Source organism: Mirounga angustirostris, unplaced genomic scaffold, assembly GCF_029215605.1.
Source record: "Mirounga angustirostris isolate CCGP_5_RB_7025 unplaced genomic scaffold, mMirAng1.0.hap1 SCAF_13, whole genome shotgun sequence".
In the NCBI taxonomy this organism is placed as follows: domain Eukaryota; kingdom Metazoa; phylum Chordata; class Mammalia; order Carnivora; family Phocidae; genus Mirounga; species Mirounga angustirostris.
This window is the reverse complement of record NW_026991721.1, coordinates 90,775,519-90,796,222: the sequence shown is the minus strand read 5'-3', so window position 1 is coordinate 90,796,222 and position 20,704 is coordinate 90,775,519. Positions and strand designations below refer to the sequence as shown.

At 46.1% G+C, this 20,704-nt stretch overlaps 1 protein-coding gene across 3 annotated transcripts; it reads right to left on the bottom strand.

Annotated features, from left to right (window-relative positions):
- Positions 1 to 432: 432 nt before the first annotated feature.
- Positions 433 to 20,496, bottom strand: ZNF202 (zinc finger protein 202). 3 transcript variants are annotated; one of them, XM_064577307.1, is made up of 9 exons: positions 20,369 to 20,496; positions 18,944 to 19,060; positions 10,183 to 10,259; positions 9,476 to 9,981; positions 8,568 to 8,780; positions 8,131 to 8,220; positions 7,072 to 7,201; positions 6,424 to 6,543; positions 433 to 5,889 (listed from the first exon to the last, which is right to left on the bottom strand). In XM_064577307.1, the coding sequence occupies exons 4-9, from the start codon at positions 9,875 to 9,877 to the stop codon at positions 4,895 to 4,897; spliced, it is 1,950 nt and encodes a 649-aa protein (XP_064433377.1). In that variant the 5' UTR covers positions 9,878 to 9,981; positions 10,183 to 10,259; positions 18,944 to 19,060; positions 20,369 to 20,496; the 3' UTR covers positions 433 to 4,894. The 3 variants fall into 3 exon arrangements, with proteins under 3 accessions (XP_064433377.1, XP_045750764.1, XP_064433378.1); XM_045894808.3 differs by lacking the exon at positions 10,183 to 10,259 and having other exon boundaries at positions 8,131 to 8,219; positions 8,570 to 8,780; XM_064577308.1 differs by lacking the exons at positions 10,183 to 10,259; positions 18,944 to 19,060 and having other exon boundaries at positions 20,369 to 20,492.
- Between the last annotated feature and the right edge of the window lie 208 nt (positions 20,497 to 20,704).

Sequence of the window (20,704 nt, the reverse complement as noted above, 5' to 3'; positions counted from 1 at the left end):
CCCCCGCTGGCGTTCCCTCTCTCACTGTCTCTCTGTCAATAAAAAAAAATTTTTTTTGTCAATATTAAAATAATTCCCTTAGTTTCTTTAGGTTAGTATACTCCTGGTAAATTCTTTTCATTCTTTTACTTTTAGTTGTTCATTGTTCTTATATTTTTGTGTGTCTTTGGTATATAACCTATTGCTCCAACAGACTTTTGAGCTCACCTTAATAATCTCTTTTATTTAACCAATATTTTGTTCGTTTTCTTCACATATTTGGGCTGTCTGAAACTTTTAGATGCTTATTTTTTGCCTTTCTTTGGACAATATGAGTTACTTCCCTACTTTTGTTTTTAAATTCTTATTTCTAATTTTCCCTCCACTATTTAGAATATTACTTACTCTATTTCTTGTAATGAGTATCCTTAATATCGCACAGTGCGTACTTAATAATTTAATGTAATAATTTATTAGTGCATACTTAGTATCCAAAGTTAACCAACATCTTATAGCTTTTGTCCTGAACAATTCATGAATGCTAACACACTCAAATTCTGAGCACCCTACCCCAATTTACATGCTATTTCTATTCTCTAGTAGTTTGTCCAAATTAGAGTCGTTGTAGAAGAGGGCCTTTCAGAATATCTCCTCAGAGTTAAAGAAGGAAGCAGAGATCTTCTTCCTTTCTTTCTGGATCCAGTTTTCTGCTTTTGTATTGATGTTTCCCGGCTCATGGTTAACTTATCACTGTTCGGGTACTTTCTTCCAACTGCTCCCCAGCTCTTAGCCTTGAACTGCTTCTTGGTAGAGCTTTTGCAGAGATTCAGTAAATGAACTGAAGGTCCAAACAGTTGCTGTAGTCCTCTTGCTGAGATAGTTCCTTGGTAAGTAGTCTCTTGGACTCTTCTAAGGGATCATAAGATGTACAACTAATGGAGGAATAACAACTAATGGAGGAACCACAGATAAATGTGTCCAGAGCAGTAGTCTTACAGGAAATCCTGGGAATTTACAGTTTCAATAATCTTTCTGTACAAATGGCCTTTTGAAGCCTTGTCATATTCTGCACGGATCATTACTAAGATTTATACTCTATTTAAATGAAGATTATTATTTTCATACACCTTTGCAGAGGATTGGGTCTTTTTGCTTGAGCTACCTATTACTTCTGCTTCTGGAAGTCTTTATATAAGTTCTGTTCTTTAGCTCCCAGTTTCCACTGAAGAGCCCCTGTCCTTACAAATAATCTAGTCTGTGCTCTTTTTAAAAAAAATCAAATTGCATTCCCTCTTCTCCCTTTTTACCTGAAACTTCCATGAACATACACATACAGTAAGAACAGGAACCTATTCATTATAGGATACCCTTACTTTTGCTGCCCTGACAAGAATTCTTTGTTTCTTCTTCTTATTATTAAGGATAATTTACAATGACTGATATCTAAGGAGAGACCAAAACTTGTCCTTGCCAGCCTCTTAGGGCTTCCCCAAGGAGGAATCAAGTTATTCCACGTAAAAGGAGATGTGTTCATCAATGTGTCTGAGAACATTGAATTCTGCCAAAGCAGATTAGTGAGTACATGGGTAGGGCACTCATTTTTTGGCTTTTAGTCTGTTCCTCTCCCACAAATCAGATTCATGGGTCAGTTGGCCAACATCACTAGAAATTTAAGGAGGCAGAAAAAAAATTTTATGTGTATTTCTCTCAGGGAAAGTTATTGCGGCTGGAAGAAGTACTTTGGTCAGCTGAGGGAGATCTCAGAGGTAAAACTAAAAAATATCTGTGTGGAAGACTACCAAATTATTCATGTACATGGCATATAATAATTCACTATTTCTCAGGACAGCTTTTGTTCTCCAAAACCATCACAGGGTCAGATTAACTCTCATCTGTGTTGATGTCCTTCCTGGGAGCTTGGTGAATCAAAATGGCTTAGGAAGGCGTGCACACTAGCTCATTTTCCTCATGCAAGGGGGCGATCTAAAGGTTGTTGCTCTGACACGTGAGGCTTGGAGTGAATGGTCTCTGCCAACTTTGCAGGACTCAGTGGGGTGTTTTCTTGTTCACCATTTTGCTGCACCGTGAAAAGAATGCATGTTCTATTAGATCTTTCTGTTGAGTTGGGCTCTGGAGAAAGCATTTTTTAGCTTGCTTTGGTTCTAGTACTTTGAGGTTAATCTACCAAATGAACTCTCCATGGGGTTCATTGGAGTTCACTAGATTCTGCTCTAGACTTTGAGGCCTAAGTTCCAGATAATAAAAATATATTCTGCCTTGAACTCTTTCCATTTATTTCTCTTGGGTAAGTGAGATGAAGAGGCTGAATATTCCTTGGTTATTCCTAAACTAAATGGCCAAGAACTCAAATATTATCATTTTAATTTCATAACTTGATTAGCTTGTGCCTTAATTTCCAACAATCTATCAATTTCCTTGAGTTGTTGATTTACAGTACTTTATAGCTTCCTCCAATTATCTTTAAAATCCTGCCTCTTTATTCTCCAAAAACTTTAATTTAGTATGGTATTCAAGAACACCAGTATTCAACTGTTTACAAAATCCTACAGGGAACCCCTTAAGGGTAACCTGTGGCCCAGCACCTGCCCGTTCAGCTGCAGTCTCTTGCTCACTGCAGGTTCTTGCATAGGCCCTTCTGCTGCAAACTTCAGTTCTGCTCATGCTCAGGTTTAGGAGACAGTATGCCCCTCCACGAACCTCAGAAAATAAAGTTATTTTACAAGCAGAGATTTAGTGTCAGCATATGAAACTTTGCTGGGGGATCGGCAATAAGAGAACTATTTGATGTTCCAACAAACTGGACGAGTCTCTCACTTTTCCTCATGTACAATTCTCTTGACAGTTTCTCACTTACTGCAGTAACCAGGTAAATCCGTGAATAAAGTCACTGTTCTGTTAGAACAAATTTGTTCTGTTACCTCCAGAATTGTATCAGCTCCCATAACTGGTATGAGCTAGGAAAAATGGGTCTCTTGAGGCTGTATTTCACCCAGCACAAATATGCTTCGACCTCAGATCTAGGGTTCAGAAATGTCTGCCCATTAGGAGTGTCTTCTGCAAACCACAGGCATAGGTCTCAGCTCAGTATGCCATCTATTCCCTTTGGCTCTGCTAAGCACGACCGGCCTCATGGAAAACTACTTTGTACTCTCTGATGTCTTTGTATGTATGATGTTCAGAACTATCTGGAACCTGAAGCCTTGGGAAGTAAAATGGAAAGTTCCAGAAACCAGGGAACATGGCTGCCGGTGTTACATTTATTTATTCCATATGTGTTTATCTCCAGGACAACGACTGACTGATATCAAAGCCAAACTGGTCAACTGGAGTATCAATACTGACCAAAATGAGAATTGCCTTGTTGAGCTGGTAGGGCTGAGGCCTTGTTATCCCACCCATTTTCTCTGTACACACTGGCACATAATGGACTGAGAAACAGCTGAAGAAACCATGCACAGAAGACAATCTCCCTTCTCATGCTTTAATCCCATACCCTGTGCTCCACTTATGGAGGACGCTCATCCAGTCCTTGCCACTCCCACAAGCAGAGCAGGTGAGGTTCATAATTATTCAACCTCATCTCCAAGGAACCTTTATCAGGCAACAGAGATCCTACTATCAGGCCATGAGATAATACTATTTAGTTCTTAATTACATAAAAATGAGATCACATAAGAAAAAGCAAACAACGCAATTACATGAAAGCCATTTACTCCTGGTAAATTCTTCAGGGTCCCAGGTGCTGGGGTTCATAATTTTCCCTGATATCAGAGAACCAAGGCGGGGATGACAGGGGCTGGGTGTCAGTGTAGTCTTGATGGCCTTAGCCAGCAGCAACAGCTTTTAAAAATTATGCTCCATAATTTGGTCTCAGGTCTTCTCGTGTTCTTCATATAAAGGAAGTGACCCAGTCAATCATGACTCTGAAATTACTATAGTACCTATGTAAGCTGACATGGTTCCAAAATCCCCTCACAAACCCATGTGAAAAGGGCAGGAGGGGTGGGCTTGTACACGTGTGGGAATGTAAATGATTTCATCATGGTTTAATTATGCTTTAACTGACTCCCCCAGCACCCAATTGTTGCGTCTCACTTTTGCAGAAGTGCTAGGGGCAAAACCAAGAGGCTGGTAGAACACTAAGAAGGGTGGGCATGAGTATTCTAACAGGAAAGCACCCCACAAGGAAAGAGGCTTCTGACTAGGTCCTCCTTTCTAGCAGGGTCTGGCACCTGGTATTTTGGCAACGGATAAGGGAGCAGCCTGACAAGGTCCATGGGAAACAGCCTCGAGGTTTTCCCCCATCAGACACTTCTCCCATCTCTCCCCAGGATCAAAGGAAAGTGCATGGTGAAGAAATGAACCAGTGAGAGATCTGTAGTTATCCCGTGAGTGTGTGGCAGAGCCATGAGGATGCAAATCTCCGGCCTTGAGTTCAGGGCTGTGTGCTTTAAGATTTGAGCCCAGTAAAGACAGAATCCTAGAGGCCGGTCCCTTACCATACCTAAAGGGCTGTCCTGGGCAACTTTATACTTGAGGCTGTGAAGCAGTCTTTAGGATATGCGACAGCCTATTTTGGGCAAAATAGAATAACCACAACCTTGGAAGTCTTCTAAATCTCCTCCTTCACACCCATGAGGTAGAGGCAGGAACACTCCGGTCAAGGAGAAGCCTCCACCCAGGTTGTACTTTGGGCAAAAAAATCTCCTCCAGGTGTAGAAGAAGGTTGAGAGGTTCTGCCAGGGGGATTTTATTTAGCTGTGGGAAGAGGTGATGTAGATCTGGGCAAGTGAGGGAGACTCCCTGGAAAAGGTCTTCCCGAGCTGACAAGGGGCATCTCCTCGCCCATCCCCGGGTGAGGGCTGAATGCAGACCGCCTCACACAGGAAGCTAGCTAGGAGGTCTTTTCTGAGTGGGTCCTCTGATGCCTGATTAAGTGATAGCCCCTACTGAAGCTTTTTCCACAGGTAGGGCAGGTGAACGGTTTCTCGCCAGTGTGGGTTCTCTGATGCCTGACAAGGTGGTCCCTCCGACTGAAGCTTTTCCCACATTCGTTGCACCGGCAGGGCCTCACTGAGGCGTGTCCTCGCAGGTGCTTGGCAAATGCTGCGCTGTGGCTGAAGCACCGCCCGCACTCACTACAGAGATACAGCTCCTCAGTGGCGTGCGTCTTCCGGTGTGCCAGATACCGCCTGTGGTCGCTGAAGTCCTCCCCACACTCTCCACACAGGTAGGGTTTGCCTCCAAGGTGGATTCTTTGGTGTGTTGTGAGCACAGACTTCTGGCTGAAGCTTTTGCCACAAATAGTACAGAAGAAGGGTTTTTCTCCTGTGTGTGTCCTCTGATGCCGGACAAGGTCTGAGGTCCAGCGGAAGTGTTTTCCACAATCGTCACATCTATATGGTTTCTCAACAGGTGGAGTTCTCTCAGCCTGGACCAGAGAGGAGGTCTCATCCAAATTCTTCCGGTTTAGGGGAAATTTATAAGGAGTGCCCATTTTGTGAATCTTCTGGTGCCTGGCAAGATGCGAGCTGCGCGTGTAACTTTTTCCACACTCCATACATTTATAGGGTTTCTCTCCTGTGTGAGTTCTTAGGTGTCTAACAAGGTGGGAGTTACAAGTGAAACTTTTCCCACATACAGGACAGTCATGGTGTCTCCCTAACAAGGGGTGGACAGGCATGGTTTCCCGAAGATTCGATAAACTATTAACTTGAGAAATATTTGTACCAAATCTTCTTTCGTTAAGTCTATTTGGATCATCCTCAAAGACTATTTCCCAGTCTGGAGTCTGGTGGATTTCTGGATCTCCCAAAATAGATCTGTGTAGATCTTCCAAACTTAGATCTTCCGGCTCAAGATACTCTTCTTCATCTTCACTCCTATCTCCTGTAGAGAGGGTGAGAGGAGAACAGGGGAAATTATAGAGGGGATGATGCCTTCCACACAACGGCGGGATTTTTAAACTGTCTTGGGAAGGCAAGACCACACAGAGAGAAGCCCGTATTTCATAACTGCAGAGGCTGGGAAAGAAGGAAATAACTGGTCAACTGATTTCTGTCATGTGCCAGGCACTTTCTTATATGTTATCTCATGCTGTCGACAAGCCTTGGTGTGGACAAAGATTATTATCCTCATTTCACAAATGTGGACACTGAGGACCAAGAGTTTAAGTGACCTGCTTCATATAGGACTACAGCTGCATTCCAAAGTTCCCATTTTTTCTCTTTCACCATCTTACATTACATATCCCTCACACGAATGATGGGAGGGGAAAGAGGAGGATGAGGACAGAAGAATTTGGCATTCAGAGGGAGACAGGGGTGATGGCCAACAGGTTAGAAGAACCAATGAGAGGGGCACCCCAGAGGGAGAGGGGAAGTGCCAGCTCTGTGGGGGAAGATGCCTTTTGTTGTTCCTCACCTGTGTAGGTAAAACTCAGGATTTCTGGCTCTTGAGGCTCTTGAGGCTCTGGGATATCTGGGACCAAAGGCTCTTCCTCTCTAACGTGGGAGATCTCATCTAGTCTGGGGATTGGAAATGCTGCTCAAGAGAGGGAAAGCGGGACATTACGATTGGTTCAGCAATTCCCTGTGTTAAGAGCAGATCTTTGCTGTTGGGTAGACTGCAGAACAAATGGACAGCCCAGTCAGTGGATCCAATCTGGTCTTTTTAGCTTGAGCACCTCTCACCAAATCCTGCATATTTCATGCCCTTTGTCTGCGACTTGATAATCTAGGACCACTAATGCTCCCTCTTTCCCCATATTCAAGTAAGCAGATCAACCTCTACTGCTGGTTTCAAAACTCACACACTACCTCAAATATACTAAAGCTATATATTATAATTTTATTCTCTTATTAGAAGCTTCCAACCACTTTCTAAGCATTTCCTCTTCCCTTTAACTTGGAAGGATATCGTCTTGCTTATAGCTCATCCTTCAATCTCACTGGGGGGGCAGGCGTAAGAGAAGCATGGTGCATACAGTCTAAGATCTAAGACCCCCACAATTTCCAACAGGAGAAAGACCTCTGTGCTCAGAACACCCTAGAAACACTTGAAATTCCTTACACAAAGAGACCACAATTCCACAGTCTTCTTCCAAGACATATTCTCCATAGAACTCTTTCTGTGCGGGATCCAGATCGCTCCACTGGTCCTGGGAGAAGCACACAGCCACGTCCTTGAAAGTTACCAATCCCTGAAACAACACAGGCTTCAGTTAAAAAGGGGCGGTTCCTGGAGCTGCCCACTTAGTTCCCGGAATGAAGGTTACGCCCGGAGACAAAAGGAACACACACAGGACTCCGGGCTCCCTTCGGGAAATCTGTGGCACCCTTGGCTGCTGCTCCCCGACTTCCTACTTCCTCCTCTGGGCCCCCCGGTCCCACTGCTTTCTCTCAGGGCAAGCCTCTGCTCTTCTTCTTGAGCATATGGGTTAACATACAAGAAAAGTCTTAAAAGTTCTAATTAACTCCCTATTTGATGCCTTAATGCCACCTACATTTCTGCAAAAATTCACCTTTTCTGGAAAGCTCTCCCTAACTGACCTTCTCCAGGGACCCCCATCATCTACACGGTCGGCAGAGCACACACAGGCCCTTTTGCTGCAGCTAGACTACAATCTGAAACCACGGATGCTTCTTTTCCTTTTCTCTCCAGCCTCTAGCTTAGTTTTCGGGCCCTGACTATTTTAAGGGATTCCTATGAGTCGTGGCCTGACTGAGTGCAGTCCTTGCAAGAGGACACCACACAATTTCAGAAATCATTTCTGCAGCAGTCAGCCATTCTTACAAATGACTATCAAGTTTACTCCTAAAAAAAACCAAGAAACAAGCCTTCATTCAGCAACTTCCAGGTTGTACTGGAGAGTTCTAAAATAATCCTATTTTGTTAGTTCCTCTCTCTGGGCAGTGGCAAATAAAGAGGCTCTGGAGCCTGCAGATCCAACTGAGACTGTGATAATTCATCCCATTCGATTCAACTCCTGCTGCAGACACGTCTAGAACTGAGAACTTAAGTTGGCGAAAGAAGGGTGCAAATTTGTGTCCTGTCTGACCCGTTCAGTATACAGCTAATGCCTGATGGTTCTTCAAATTCTCTGAGGCACAGAGGGAAACTAGAGCACACCTGTGAAAGAGCAGTAAGAAGGGCAACCATCTCTGGGTTTCCAGTGTTCCTCTCTTCAGGAAGGTCTGGGTCCTGGGACACTGGAACCTCTACGATGAAAAGAATGCGGAGATCAGCAATATGCAGTGTGCCCATGTAAGTGGCCAACAGCCGAGTGGCTCTCATGCTCTTTGGTAGGAATCAGGAAACTGGCCCAAGGGCAGCTCAAATCATCCCAATGCCACCATCTGGAACACTACTGAAATGCCAAGAGAACAACCAAGGATAAAGCTCGGCCCAGTTTCTGGGGGACTCTAGCTAGTACTGTCTCCTCTCAACATCCTGGATTCTGTGATTTATTCCCACTGTGCTCCACACCTAGCCTCCTTAGTAGAGGGGAAATATCCCCCTTCCCACGCTCTGCCCGTCACAATGCCCCGCTTCTGCTGAGACTTCCCACCGCTCTCCTGCAGGGGCTGGAACTCCAATTCATGGCACAGGCTCTGCTCTTCTGGTGGCCCCAGATCAGGGCTCTGTATGGTCTCCTCACAGGACGCCTCGGGAGTCGAGGTCTGCACAGGGTTCTGCAGCTCACTAGGTGACTCGGGCTCTGCTTCTGGATGCACCGTCTCCTCTGACAGGACTTCCTGGCCATGAACATGGACAGTCACCTGGGAATAATTCCAATTTCCAGTCAGCATGGAGTCAAGAGGAAAGTCTCGGTTGACATCAGGGCTTATTTTTGGAGAACCTGCCAACAGAAACACTCCCAAAGAGTCCCAGATGAGGAGGGGAATCTCTGGTTCCATTGGGGCACGCAAGAGTTGTTGCAGGTTATCCTCACCAGGACAAGGCAGGGACGTTTGGGTACTGCACAGCTTCCTTACTCCCCTCAACCCTGCCCCTGTCCCCCAGGGCTCTAAGACACCCATCCTTCCCATCTCTACCTCTCCCACCTGTAGCTCTCTCCTTGTTTTTGCTTTCCTGTCTTATGGTCCTGGGGGAGGGGGAGTGACTGAGAGTCTAGAACTTTTGAGGAAGTCACAAAATTGGCCTCCCCAGGAACTGGAGGTTCGACAGCCAAAGAAAGGAAAACCAAAACCATATGACCCTTGAGTGCTGAGATCCCTAAGATGGTCCCCAGGCAGGTGTTTCAAAAACCAGAAAGTCACACTCACTCACTCACACAAACACACGCAAACACACACCTCTGCCCCTTATGGATCTAGGTGCAACCTGAAAGCACAGCCAATTAGTTTTAAAGGGTAAATGATGGGGGCCCTGTATGCCCTACCCCCAAATCCATCCTTCCAGCAAACAAATAGTCCCCCTCCACATCACATAGATCAGGACTCCCCCTCCTCACCCACCGCCTTGGTCTCCTGGGTTGTTTCTGCAAACCCTCCACCAGCGTCACCGCCTCCTCGCCACTCTCTGGCCGTTGGCCCCGCACCCAGCTCTGCAGTTCTCCAGGCAGGACAGTAAGGAACTGTTCCAGCACAAGCAACTCTAGGATCTGCTCCTTTGTCCGCCTTTCTGGCCTCAGCCACTGATGACAAAGTTCTCGCAGTCGAATGAGAGCTTCTCGAGGGCTTGCAGCTTCCTGGTAGCGAAAGCGCCGAAAGTTCTGGTGTGAGGTCTCGAGCACAGGGTCATCTCTCTGTAAGACAGACTCTGGCCTACAGGTGAAATCATCTTCCAATTTCACCATGAGAATTCCCTCTTCTTCCCAAAGATCCTGGTCCTCTGGTTCCAAGGCTGTAGCCATTGTTTGGCTCTCGGGGGGGGAGGGGTCTCACACCATCTAGAGCTCACACTGTCATTTGCCCCCAGTCTCAGCCTGGGCACCTCAAGGAGTTTCTCCCAAGGGACCTGGGGCAGAGAAGTAGAGACAAACATCAGTATAAGCGTGAGATTATACACAGGGAAAATAGTTCTGAGTTCACTCATAACCCCGCACACATAACACTTCCTTACACTATTAAATCCCCTGCCCTCAATCTCCACAACCATCAGCTATAAATAGATTTGGCTGAAATCGGATGATCTATGCCTCAAGTTATGTTCTCTTACCCCTTGTCCTTGGCCAGGTTCACACCCCATAGAGAAACAGAAAAAAACTGCATCTCTTCTTCAAGAACCCTGTAAACCTGCAAGGAGAATGGAGAGGACCACGGACGCTGCTCATGGCCTGCTAGGATACGTGGTACTGACCATGTCACACACACGTTTACATACACACCAGGAGAAGAGACGCATCCGCCAGGCTGAAACAGATGGGGAAGCCTTTATAAAGGCTCATTCAAACTGAATTACACTCAATATAAATTCCTCTGTAAAATGGGGACTCTCAGAGATTTGAGGGGCAAGTTGTGTGAGGTAACAGTCAGGAAAGCCCCTTATACAGCAGCAGGCGCACAGGCACCCCTAAGAGCAACCTTCCGCTTATTAAGATATCTTAATGGGAAGACCTCCAGACCCTCAAACCCAAGTGTTCAAAACTGAACTCATTCTGCTGACTCCCAAATCCACCCCTCTTCCCAAGATCCTGTCTTGGCTGAGATCATCACTAGCTAAGTAAACACTCAACTTTGTAATCTTTAGACTCAATTTTGATTCTTTCCCATTGCTTACAGCCCATTAAACCAATTCTACCTTGTAAGCCTCTAAATCTGTTTCCTCCTCTTTGCCACAGACCGCTTTAGTTTGGGCCTTCAGCTCTTGCCTGGACTATTGACCTAACTTCCTAACTGGGATCCCTGCATACTCGACCATGAGTAAAGGGCAGCATAATTATGGTGAAGCTTTTGCAAAATAAGTATCGCTCAACACTCTTGGGGATACTTGGGATTTAGTCAACGTAGGCAACTGTATCTTTAGAAATGCTGCATGTGGTCCTGATGTGTGTGATGGTGGAGGACAACTAGGGCGTGTAAGGTAAGGAGTTGAGTCTGGTGTCAGGGGTTAAATTTGGGCTGTACCGTGTAGTAGGTGTGAGGCCAGAGTTAAGTTCCTATGCTCCCTCTGCCTGTTTCCCCATCTGTGGCATGGAGGTAAGGATGGTATCCATCTAACAGCGTGACTATGAGGATTAAACATATCACCCTCTGTCAAGTGCTCAGAAGAGTAATGGCAACCCAATGTTAACCATCTTTCTAAATTACAGTCCCAACTGCACCGCTCAACATTTAAAAATACTTGTTAGTAAGATCAGCTATAACATCCTTGGCATGGCACATGAAGCTCTTCACCATCAGCCCTCAGTTGATTTTTCAAGCCTCATATCCTCCCCTTTGCTGTGTTATCGTGGAGCTATCATGGGTGCATTGCTGATCTTCCAATCGAAAGGGGATGTCTTTTCAGGACACCATGCCTGTAGGAAGGCTGTTCCTTCTAAACGCAATGTTCCCACCCCCCACCTCCAATGCTGCATGGTGTGTTCCATTTCTTCACATGGCCCCCTCTTCTTCACTCCTATGATTTACACTCTTAGCTCCTTATCAGTTCTTGTCTGGATTACTCCCAACTGCCTCCAATCCTGAGCCACCTGCCTCCAGGTTTGTTACCTTCAAGTTACCAAGGACAGTATCATAAGAGTGACCGGCACTCTTGGCAAATGTGATCATGTCCCTTCCCTATTTAAGATCCTCAACCATTCCTGTCTTGTAAGTGAAAAGCAAACTCCTAAGTATTATAGATTAGGCAGACTTTCCTTTCGCCCTCCTCTTCAATCCTTCCCAACACACGCAGCGCACACACACACACATTCTGTATGCCTGTGAAGCACCTACAAATCCCATCTCTTTGGCTTTAGAACATGTTGTTCCTTCTGAGTCTTTACCCTTCATTAGGTGAAACTTTACTTCTAAGACAGCTCAGACTTCATGCTTTCTGAGATGTTTTCTTTGATCCCATTCCCCTTACCCTTAAAATGGTGAGAAATCACTGTGCTTCTGCAGCAACATGGGCACACCTCTATCACCACGTCTGTGGTATCGATCCTGGGATACCGCAATACAGCCACTGGTTAAGCTTCCTATGAAACTCCTTCAAGTTTCCAACATGCGTAATAAAGTGCACAGTAAGGGAATTTAAATGAATAAACTAAAGTTTTCTTCCTCTTTTTTATCAGGAAGAATCCATCTTTCCCTCCATTGTTTCTACACTATTTATTCACTGATCTTGTTAATCCTTCCTTCTAAATGTCTTTCCAATTCATCCATCTCATCTCCACTTCCATTCCCCTGGTTGAGCCAGTAGGACCTTTTAAAAACATGACCGTCTCCTACACCACACTGGTATGTAACGGACACTTGTATGTTGAATGAACGACTTTGTTCAAGTCACCCCTAGTCTTCCCAGTCCTGCCCCCTCCAGACCCCTCTCCACATGCAACCTGAAGGGTTCTTCATTTTTCAGTCTTTTGAGGCTTCATTACCTCAGCCTCAGATCCACCTTCAAGGTTAACGATCCGCTCTTAAGAGCTGGGTCTAATTAGATGCTGCCCATCAAATTGAGTTTAATTTCAATGACCCTATTATTTATTTTTATTAACTATCTCAAATGCCTTTTCATTCATTCATGCTCTTATTTCTCTTCCAGTAGCCTCAAATATCCACTACCTACTTTCATAGTCTGCTTTACAGAGTTCCCTCATTTCTCAGTCTTTGTGGTAATTGTCCCACCTACTGAATCTGCAGTCTCTACCCCATGGTGGTCTGTTTTCTACACAGTTTGTGGTTTTTAAAATGTTATGCCTATCTTCAGTGAGATTGTTTTCTTTGGGAGTTCTGGGAGAAGACAGAATCGATAGAGAGTCTTTGGCATAATGAAGGGATCTCAATCATCTTCAAAGTCTGAGAACCATGCCCAGGAAAGCAGACTAGAAGCTCTCCTTGTTTCCACGGAGCACTGGCTACCAAAGATTGTCTACTACGGAGTCTACAAAGTCTGCATTGACAGAAGCATTCCTGCTCTCGCTCTCCAAAGACAAAAAGGAACAGTTTTACCCTAATGCTGGCCCACATAAAACCTGCTGTTTCTAAATCCGCTTCAGAAATCAATTGAGGGGCACCTGGGTAGCTCAGTCATTAAGTGTCTGCCTTCAGCTCTGGTCATGATCCCAGGGTCCTGGGATCGAGCCCCGCATCAGGCTCCCCGCTCTGCAGGAAGCTTGTTTCTCCCTCTCCTGCTCCCCCTGCTTGTGTTCCCTCTCTGGCTGTCTCTCTGTCAAATAAATAAAAATCTTTAAAAAAAAAAAAAGAAAAATCATCAACTGAGGTTTCCATTGCTTGTTTTGGATTTACTTTGGCAGCTCAGGAAGAGATGAAGGCAAACAGATCAGCAATGGCATGATGAAGGGCAGAAGAGGAGTCCCTGGTGGGGCAAGGGATGGTAAGGAACCGGAGGCAGGCGGTGCAGTGGAAAGAACACTGGATTAGGTATCCAAAGACGTGCGTCCTAGCCCCACACCCTCAAGTAACTGGAGCAGCTCTAAGGGTTCCATGACATAACACACACAAGAGCCCTTGTAAAGGGGAAAGCCCTCTGCAGAGAACTACTCTCCTAACTCACAGGATTAGCTGAGCTCTGTGAGCTTATGAACTAAAATGTGCTGTGCAAATGTCAAGTATTAGAAACAGAAAACGGACGTTGTTTCATTCTAGGTTCCTGGGATATGCTACACCACAAGTCTGCCTGCAATTTGTTGCCCTTGGCATTCTAATACCTTCCCTCAGTGTCTGTCCTTGGAAGGGTTCCACAATGACAGATAAAACTGAAGAGGACTATATAGAGAGACTGAACCCAGGCCAGGAAGAGCAAGACTTGGTTCCAGAAGGCTCTGAAACAATGTCTGCAGAAAAGCTTCAGAAGCCTAGGGATGGGTGCACTCCATGACCTAGTCTCTGAGTAAGTGTTTCTAGGATGTATGGAGCAGGACTGGAGAGATGTGGAAAAGGTAAGAGCTTTCTCCGGTCTTTGGTCCAACTACCTCTGACCCTTATCTGAATGTGTCACATGCCAGTGAAGGCTGTAACTGCATTCTATTGACAAAAACAGAAAACTGCAGGCATAAAAAGGATATATGGTTCTCTACCTTAAAATATGACTACTTGGGGAGAGCTTTCTGGATCCTAAATGACAAGGTTTGTGGTCATATAGTATCTACCCAGTAGAGAGAGACTGATCTGTTTACTGGCAAATAATCTTCAGTAGTGATCAGAGAGGTTCAAATGATTATGTTTAGCAGATACTTATTTCCCTTCCTGCCCCCAATTTTATTTTTTACCTTAATGCTGGCCCATAACCTGGAAATCTGGGTATGTCTGTTCTCTGGGGTTAACCAAACCTTCCAACTGCTCTTCTCATTGTTCTAGAATAGAAATCAACTAATAAAAATTGTTAACTGCCCTGTTCTAATGCTGTATTCTTCTTTTTTAGAGAGGGAGAGGGAAGAGAGAAAGGATGGGAAGGGGTAGAGGAGGAGGGAAAGAGGGACTCTCAAGCAGGCTCCACACTCAGCATGGAGCCCAACAGAGGGCTTGATCTCACGATTCTGAGACAAAATCAGTCTGTTACCCAGATGTCCCGTTGTATTCTTCTTTAGAACTAAAGATTATCTGGTATGATCCTTCTACTGGAAAGATGATCTTTTATGGTTAATTATCCTGTATACAAGTGTTTATCCATGCTTTCCACATAATGGTTCAGGGCTTTGGAGCCCTGAGTTTGAATCCCTCTCCTCATTTACTGGCACGGGACACTCCCTGTCTTGGTCTCATTTTCAAAATGTGGCTACACTACCTCCCTCCCATGGTTGTTTTAAGGAGTAAATGAAGTAACGTATAGAATCACTGCAGCACAGAGCCCAGTACAGAGTAGATGCTCAATAGATTTTGTTCTCTTTCCTTCAAAGTGCTTTAAATCCTTTTGGGAAGAAGGCAAGATTTAAATGATAAACAGGCAAACAGTCCTTTATTTCATTCATCGTCATTCCAAAAAATTTTAAATGCACAGGAAAAATCTTGGCCTGCTTACTGTTATATTAAGAGTAAAGTGTTAAACTGAAAGAAGAGTCCTTGCTTTGAAAGACTTATCAGCTAAGATTAAGAGCCTTGGAACACAGATGGGATGGAACCTTCCAGCCAAGTTCTCCTGCCCAAGACCTATCAGTGGTGCTTCTCCTTACCAGTGTTGCAGTCCTGTCTCCTCCTCGAACTGGGAAGAGGCAATCTGGGGCAAGCCCGGTTAGTATACCTACTAAGGCCCTTGAAAACTTAACCCAGAAGGCTGGAGAAATGAAAGGGAAGGCATTCGCTGACTTCTGGCCTTCTAACAAATCATAATTAGTATACTTCAAACCATGTTTAAAAACTTTTTTTTTTAAAAAATATTTTATTTATTTATCCATGAGAGACGGAGACAGAGAGAGAGAGAGAGAGCAGCAGAGGGAGAAGCAGGCCCCCAAGGAGCAGGGAGCCCGATGCGGCACTCGATCCCAGGACCCCGGGACCATGACCTGAGCCGAAGGCAGACGCTTAACCATCTGAGCCACCTAGGCGCCCCTAAAAACTTTTTTTTTTTTAAGACTTTATTTATTTATATGACAGGGAGAGAGAGACAGCGAGAACAGGAACACAAGCAGGGGGAGTGGGAGAGGGAGAAGCAGGCTTCCTGCGGAGCAGGGAGCCCGATGTGGGGCTCGATCCCAGGACCCTGGGATCACGACCCAAGCTGAAGGCAGACGCTTAACGACTGAGCCACCCAGGTGCCCTAAAAACTATTTCTTTAAAATATTTTTGTCGGGGCGCCTAGGTGGCTCAGGTGGTTAAGCATCTGCCTTTGGCTCAGGTCATGATCCCGGGGTCCTGGGATCAAGCCCCGCATCGGGCTCCCTGCTCAGCGGGGAGCCTGCTTCTCTCTCTCCCTCTGTCTGCTGTTCCCCCTGCTTGTGTGCTCTCACTCTGTCAAATAAATAAACAAAATCTCTAAAAAATTTTTTTTTGCCATTTACATCTTTCCTTCATTAGATTCAGCATAAAATATCTGAGTAGCAAGGGGAGAAGTGGCTCAAAGCTTATTACAATAGGATTCAAAGAAACAGGGTAAGTCGGAGTGAGGGGGAAGACAGGAAGAAATAAACCCAGAGGCTAAATAAGTAGTGGCGGTGGGTGGTACAGGGAAATCAGGGGAAAGCCAAGACACGAATATCTTTTGCCCTGAAATTCTGCAGACTCTGTGGTTAGGATCAAGGTATAAAGTGGGTATAAAAATGTCATTGGGAGTAAATGTAAGCACAAATAATGTGAAATAAACTATAAAAACCGTTAACAATTCACTTTATTATTATTTTTTAAAGGTTTTATTTATTTGACAGAGAGAAAGACAGCCAGAGAGGGAACACAAGCAGGGGGAGTGGGAGAGGGAGAAGCAGGCTTCCCGCTGAGCAGGGAGCCTGATGCGGGGCTCGATCCCAGGACCCTGGGATCATGACCTGAGCCGAAGGCAGACGCTTAACGACTGAGCCACCCAAGCACCCCACAATTCACTGTATTTTTAATTAGTGTTTTTCTAGGTGTGTATCACAGGCCCAGGAGGCAGTGCTGGATGTTGGTAGTTCTGCCTTTGGAAGTAGGTGATCTGTGTTCTACCTTCTCAAGATGTGTCATCTGGGAACTGGGAATGACTTTCCACCTAAAGGCAGAGAGCTGGATCATCTTTTGAGAAACCATCTTGCTTTTTGATGGTGATAGAGGGGCTTCGAGAGGAACAAGGATACAGTGCTTCTTTATTGAATACCTAGGCCATGATGTATTAGCCTAAGATGGTGACAGGCATTTACTCAAGACTTCAGATGGGCTAGAGGCCACAGACAGATTTTCAAGTCCAGAATTGAGTATCTGGCCATCCTGATGATATTGGTTAACGTTCAACATGAAGCTAGGCTTTTAAACCTTAAGGGTGACCTAGAGGTGGTCAATGGCTTAAATAAAGCAGGTCAATCTATACCCCTCAGTTTAAAACAGAACATCACAAATGAATCTGAAGTGGGAAAAGGACACCCTTCAAACCTGACACCCACCCTGATGACAGTGGCAGCTTTCATGTGGCAGGCAGAGTTAAACTAGCTGTACCTAATTCATTACTACGATGAACATGGTCAATGCCAATCACATGGACAGTCAGAGGAACCATTATTTAGCGAAAAACAACAGGATAATATATTTTATAACTAGAGACTGACCTGAGGAGTAAACAGGGATAATTCAGAACAGTCAATTCAAGAGTCATGTATTAATGGTTTGTTTTATAACTGATATTGCCAAAATACTCTTTGCTTTGTGTCTAGATGACTTCCTTCTGGCATTGCCCGAGGCTCCCTCGCTTATGATGAGATGATAAAAGATGGGACCCATGCCTATGGGACCAGAGGAATCAGAGGAGCAGCAGTCTCCACTGCAGATTAAATCATGGTACAAAGAGGGCTGCCTGGGGGGCTCAGTCATTAAGCGCCTGCCTTCGGCTCAGGTCACGATCCTGGAGTCCTGGGATTGAGCCCTGCGTCGGGCTCCCTGCTCCGCGGGAAGCCTGCTTCTCCCTCTCCCATTCCCCCTGCTTGTGTTCCTTCTCTGTCAAATAAATAAAATCTTAAAAAAAAAAAAAAAAATCACGGTACAAAGAGTAGAAGGCATCCCAGGATGGCAAGGACCTCTTTATTCATTTTTATATTCTAAGTGCCTAACACTTTGTCAGATGCTTGGTAGAAAAGACGCTCAGTAAAACGTGTTGAATTTTATTAAGCTATTTCTCTTACTCCCAGTTGGATACGGATGCACTAAAATTCAGAATCAGTGGGTGCCACGGCTTTGGTAATGAATCTCTCATGGGGACAGTTATAGGAATTTGGCATCGGCATTTATCCCAATCGCCTGGGGCAATCCGGTGGCACAGCCATATACTGCTTTACAATGTGACACAGGACTAGTGGAGAAAAACTTCCTCAAATGGAAAAGAGAGCAGGGGATATGATTATTCATTCTACAAATATCTACTGAGCATCAATTGTGTGTGCCACACAAACCAAGGTCCAGGCGGAGAAAGATGAAAAAAGCACTAGTTCTGACCTTAAAGAATTTAATAAGCAGTTAAGTAGCAGGAACTTTAGCATATACTAGCAATCTGTAGCAAAAACCTAAATATGGATATAAGCTATATGGTCAAAACAGAAGCTCCTATCAAGAGAATTAAGAAAATCAAGGGGAAAATTCATCAATATTTCATCTTCCATTTGGCGTAAGATCACTACAATTTGGAGGTCTGTTTTTTTTTTTAAGTACGCTTTCTTAATTTTAAAAACGAAAGAACTCAGACCGAAGTGGTTAAATTATCCATACAAGATCATATTACTAGTTTCTAACACAGAAGTACACACACAGGTCTTTTGATCCCCCAACCACTGCACTGTTTATGTGAAGGAGACTGGCCAAAGGCAGTGGTTCTCAGGGTGAGAAACCCAAACCAGCAGCGCAAGCATCTAAAAACTTGTCAGAAATGTGCAGATTTTCAAGCCCGGGGCCCAGACCTATTATCAGAAACTCTGGGGGTGGACCCAGCAATCTCTTCCACAAGCCCTCCCTTCAGGTGCTTGAGAAGCATGATAAGTTTGAGAGCCAGTACCTAAGGCAAAGAAAGTAAACTTGAGGTTCAAGCAGAAAGCATACAACTTTTCCAGTGCTGGCCAAATTTACAGGAAGGTTTGCAAAAGTCAAAAGAGTCTAGGACTGTTTTATGCCTGTGCAAATTAACTGGAAAAAAAAGTAAACCTGTAACTTACCTCATCTGTATAGTTTGTAATGCCCAAGAGTCCCTCACATCGTAGTAAACCTTGCTGTGCCCTTGAAATGACTGTCTACTGCAATATAGTATTTAAAAGAGTGCAAAAGGGGTACAGCTGGAGGAAAAAGGGGGAAAGATTATGAATCCCAGGTATTTGGTCCTAAGAGGAAAAATCCCCTTCCTCCCACCAACCCTGCCCACCCTCTTATACTAGACTCTATCAGCAGAAAGTTACCCAAGACGAATGGCCACAAACCCTAACTGCTTGGTTGTCACATACTTCCCACCAACATGCCTCCCAATGGCTTCCTCACAACCTTTCTGAAGCGGCTTTCTGGATCAAGGCCCAGGGGGGTGACTTGGAAGAGAAGCTGGGAGAAGGGAAGGGGGACTCCACTAGCTTTCTGTGGCTCCTGAGTCAGGCTGCCCTGGGAGTCACCTGCAGTGTGTGGACAGGGAAAAAGCAACGGTTCTCACCCTAACCTCCGAGTGAGAGCCTGAATGTGACAGTGCTCTCCAGGACCAAGGTGGTCAAAGAACAGCTAGGCCTAGGAGCCCACCTTTGGGGTGGTCAGTACAGGGACCAAGGCAGACAGGGAAATCAAAGCGCCTGGGAGACAAGAATCTCCAATGCCAGAAAAATAAAAATTGGGCTGACCCCTGAGAGAACACAGAATATCCATGGCATACAAACTAACAAACTTTTGGTCAAACCAGACAAGCAGCAGAGGCCTGTACACTCCTGCTGTGGGTAACGGTGGTGTTCAGAAGTGCCAAAACTGGCTGTGAGGGGTTGGAGGGGGGAAGGAAGTTGCAGGGGGAGACAGAAGTACTAGCTTGAAGGGAAGCGTGGGGTCGGTCAGTGGCAGCTGAAAAGCCACAGGCCAGACGGTATCCGAGGGTGATAAGATCACGGGTGACTGTATCTGAATGTGGGGGGGGGGGGTTGGTGGTGGAGAGAGATGGGGCTTGTCGGGGCCGGGAGCCTGCGGAGGATGGGGTGGAGCGGGGGGTGGCTCTTGAACAATCTGAAAGACCGGGTGAGAAAAAGCTAGGGGAAATAAAGGGGCCTAGACCACTCCTCCCTCGGTGCCGGGGGGCCACTTGGCGCGGAAGCAATGGGAGGTACGAACTAACTGCGTTTCTACAGGCCTCAGGAGGGGGCGGAGGGCGGTGGCTGCACCGAAAGGAGCCCGGAGCGCCATCTGCGTCCCCAGAGGTTCGAGCTCCGGCCACCAGGAGCCCCGGGGACCACAACGCCCAGACCCCCTCACTACACCGCCGCCGCCCCTTCTTCCAGGACAGTGAGATTTCCCCACGATCTGGGGGGGCGGGGTCTCAGACCTCTCCCCCTCTTCCCCGCCCTGCCCGGCTCAACGCGATCCGGCCCGGCCCGGCCCCGACCCAGCCCCTCAGCACTCACGGCTCCGGCAGCTCCGGCAGCTCCTCCCCTGCCCCGGCTTCTCCCCCACCCACTCCCGGCCGTAGCAGCGCCGCCGGATCCGAGCCGCGCGGGGCCTGGCGGGTCGAAACACGTGGGGCCTTTGCGCCCGGAACCGGAAGCTGGGCTTCGCCCCGCCTCCTCGCGGCGCTGGAGCCGCTCTAGGCAGCGGGAGGTTTGGTCTCTGTGCGCTCCGCGCGGGTGGAGGCTCTGATCGCCGCGGGGACCCCGCGCGGAAAGCCTCAGGCCATACTGCTTCCGCCCGCCCCTCCTGCAACCCGGGGCCTTCAGTTTACTCACACACCTGTTTCACCGCTT

Excerpts from the sequence above, each read along its gene's own strand:
- ZNF202 (XM_064577307.1), bottom strand. The coding sequence starts at position 9,877 with ATGGCTACAGCCTTGGAACCAGAGGACCAGGATCTTTGGGAAGAAGAG. Across the intron at positions 8,221-8,567 it reads AGCCCCTGCAGGAGAGCGGT|GAGGTTCCAGTGTCCCAGGA; the intron begins GGGAAGTCTCAG and ends CTTTTCATCGTA. Across the intron at positions 5,890-6,423 it reads CCTGAGTTTTACCTACACAG|GAGATAGGAGTGAAGATGAA; the intron begins GTGAGGAACAAC and ends CCCTCTCTACAG.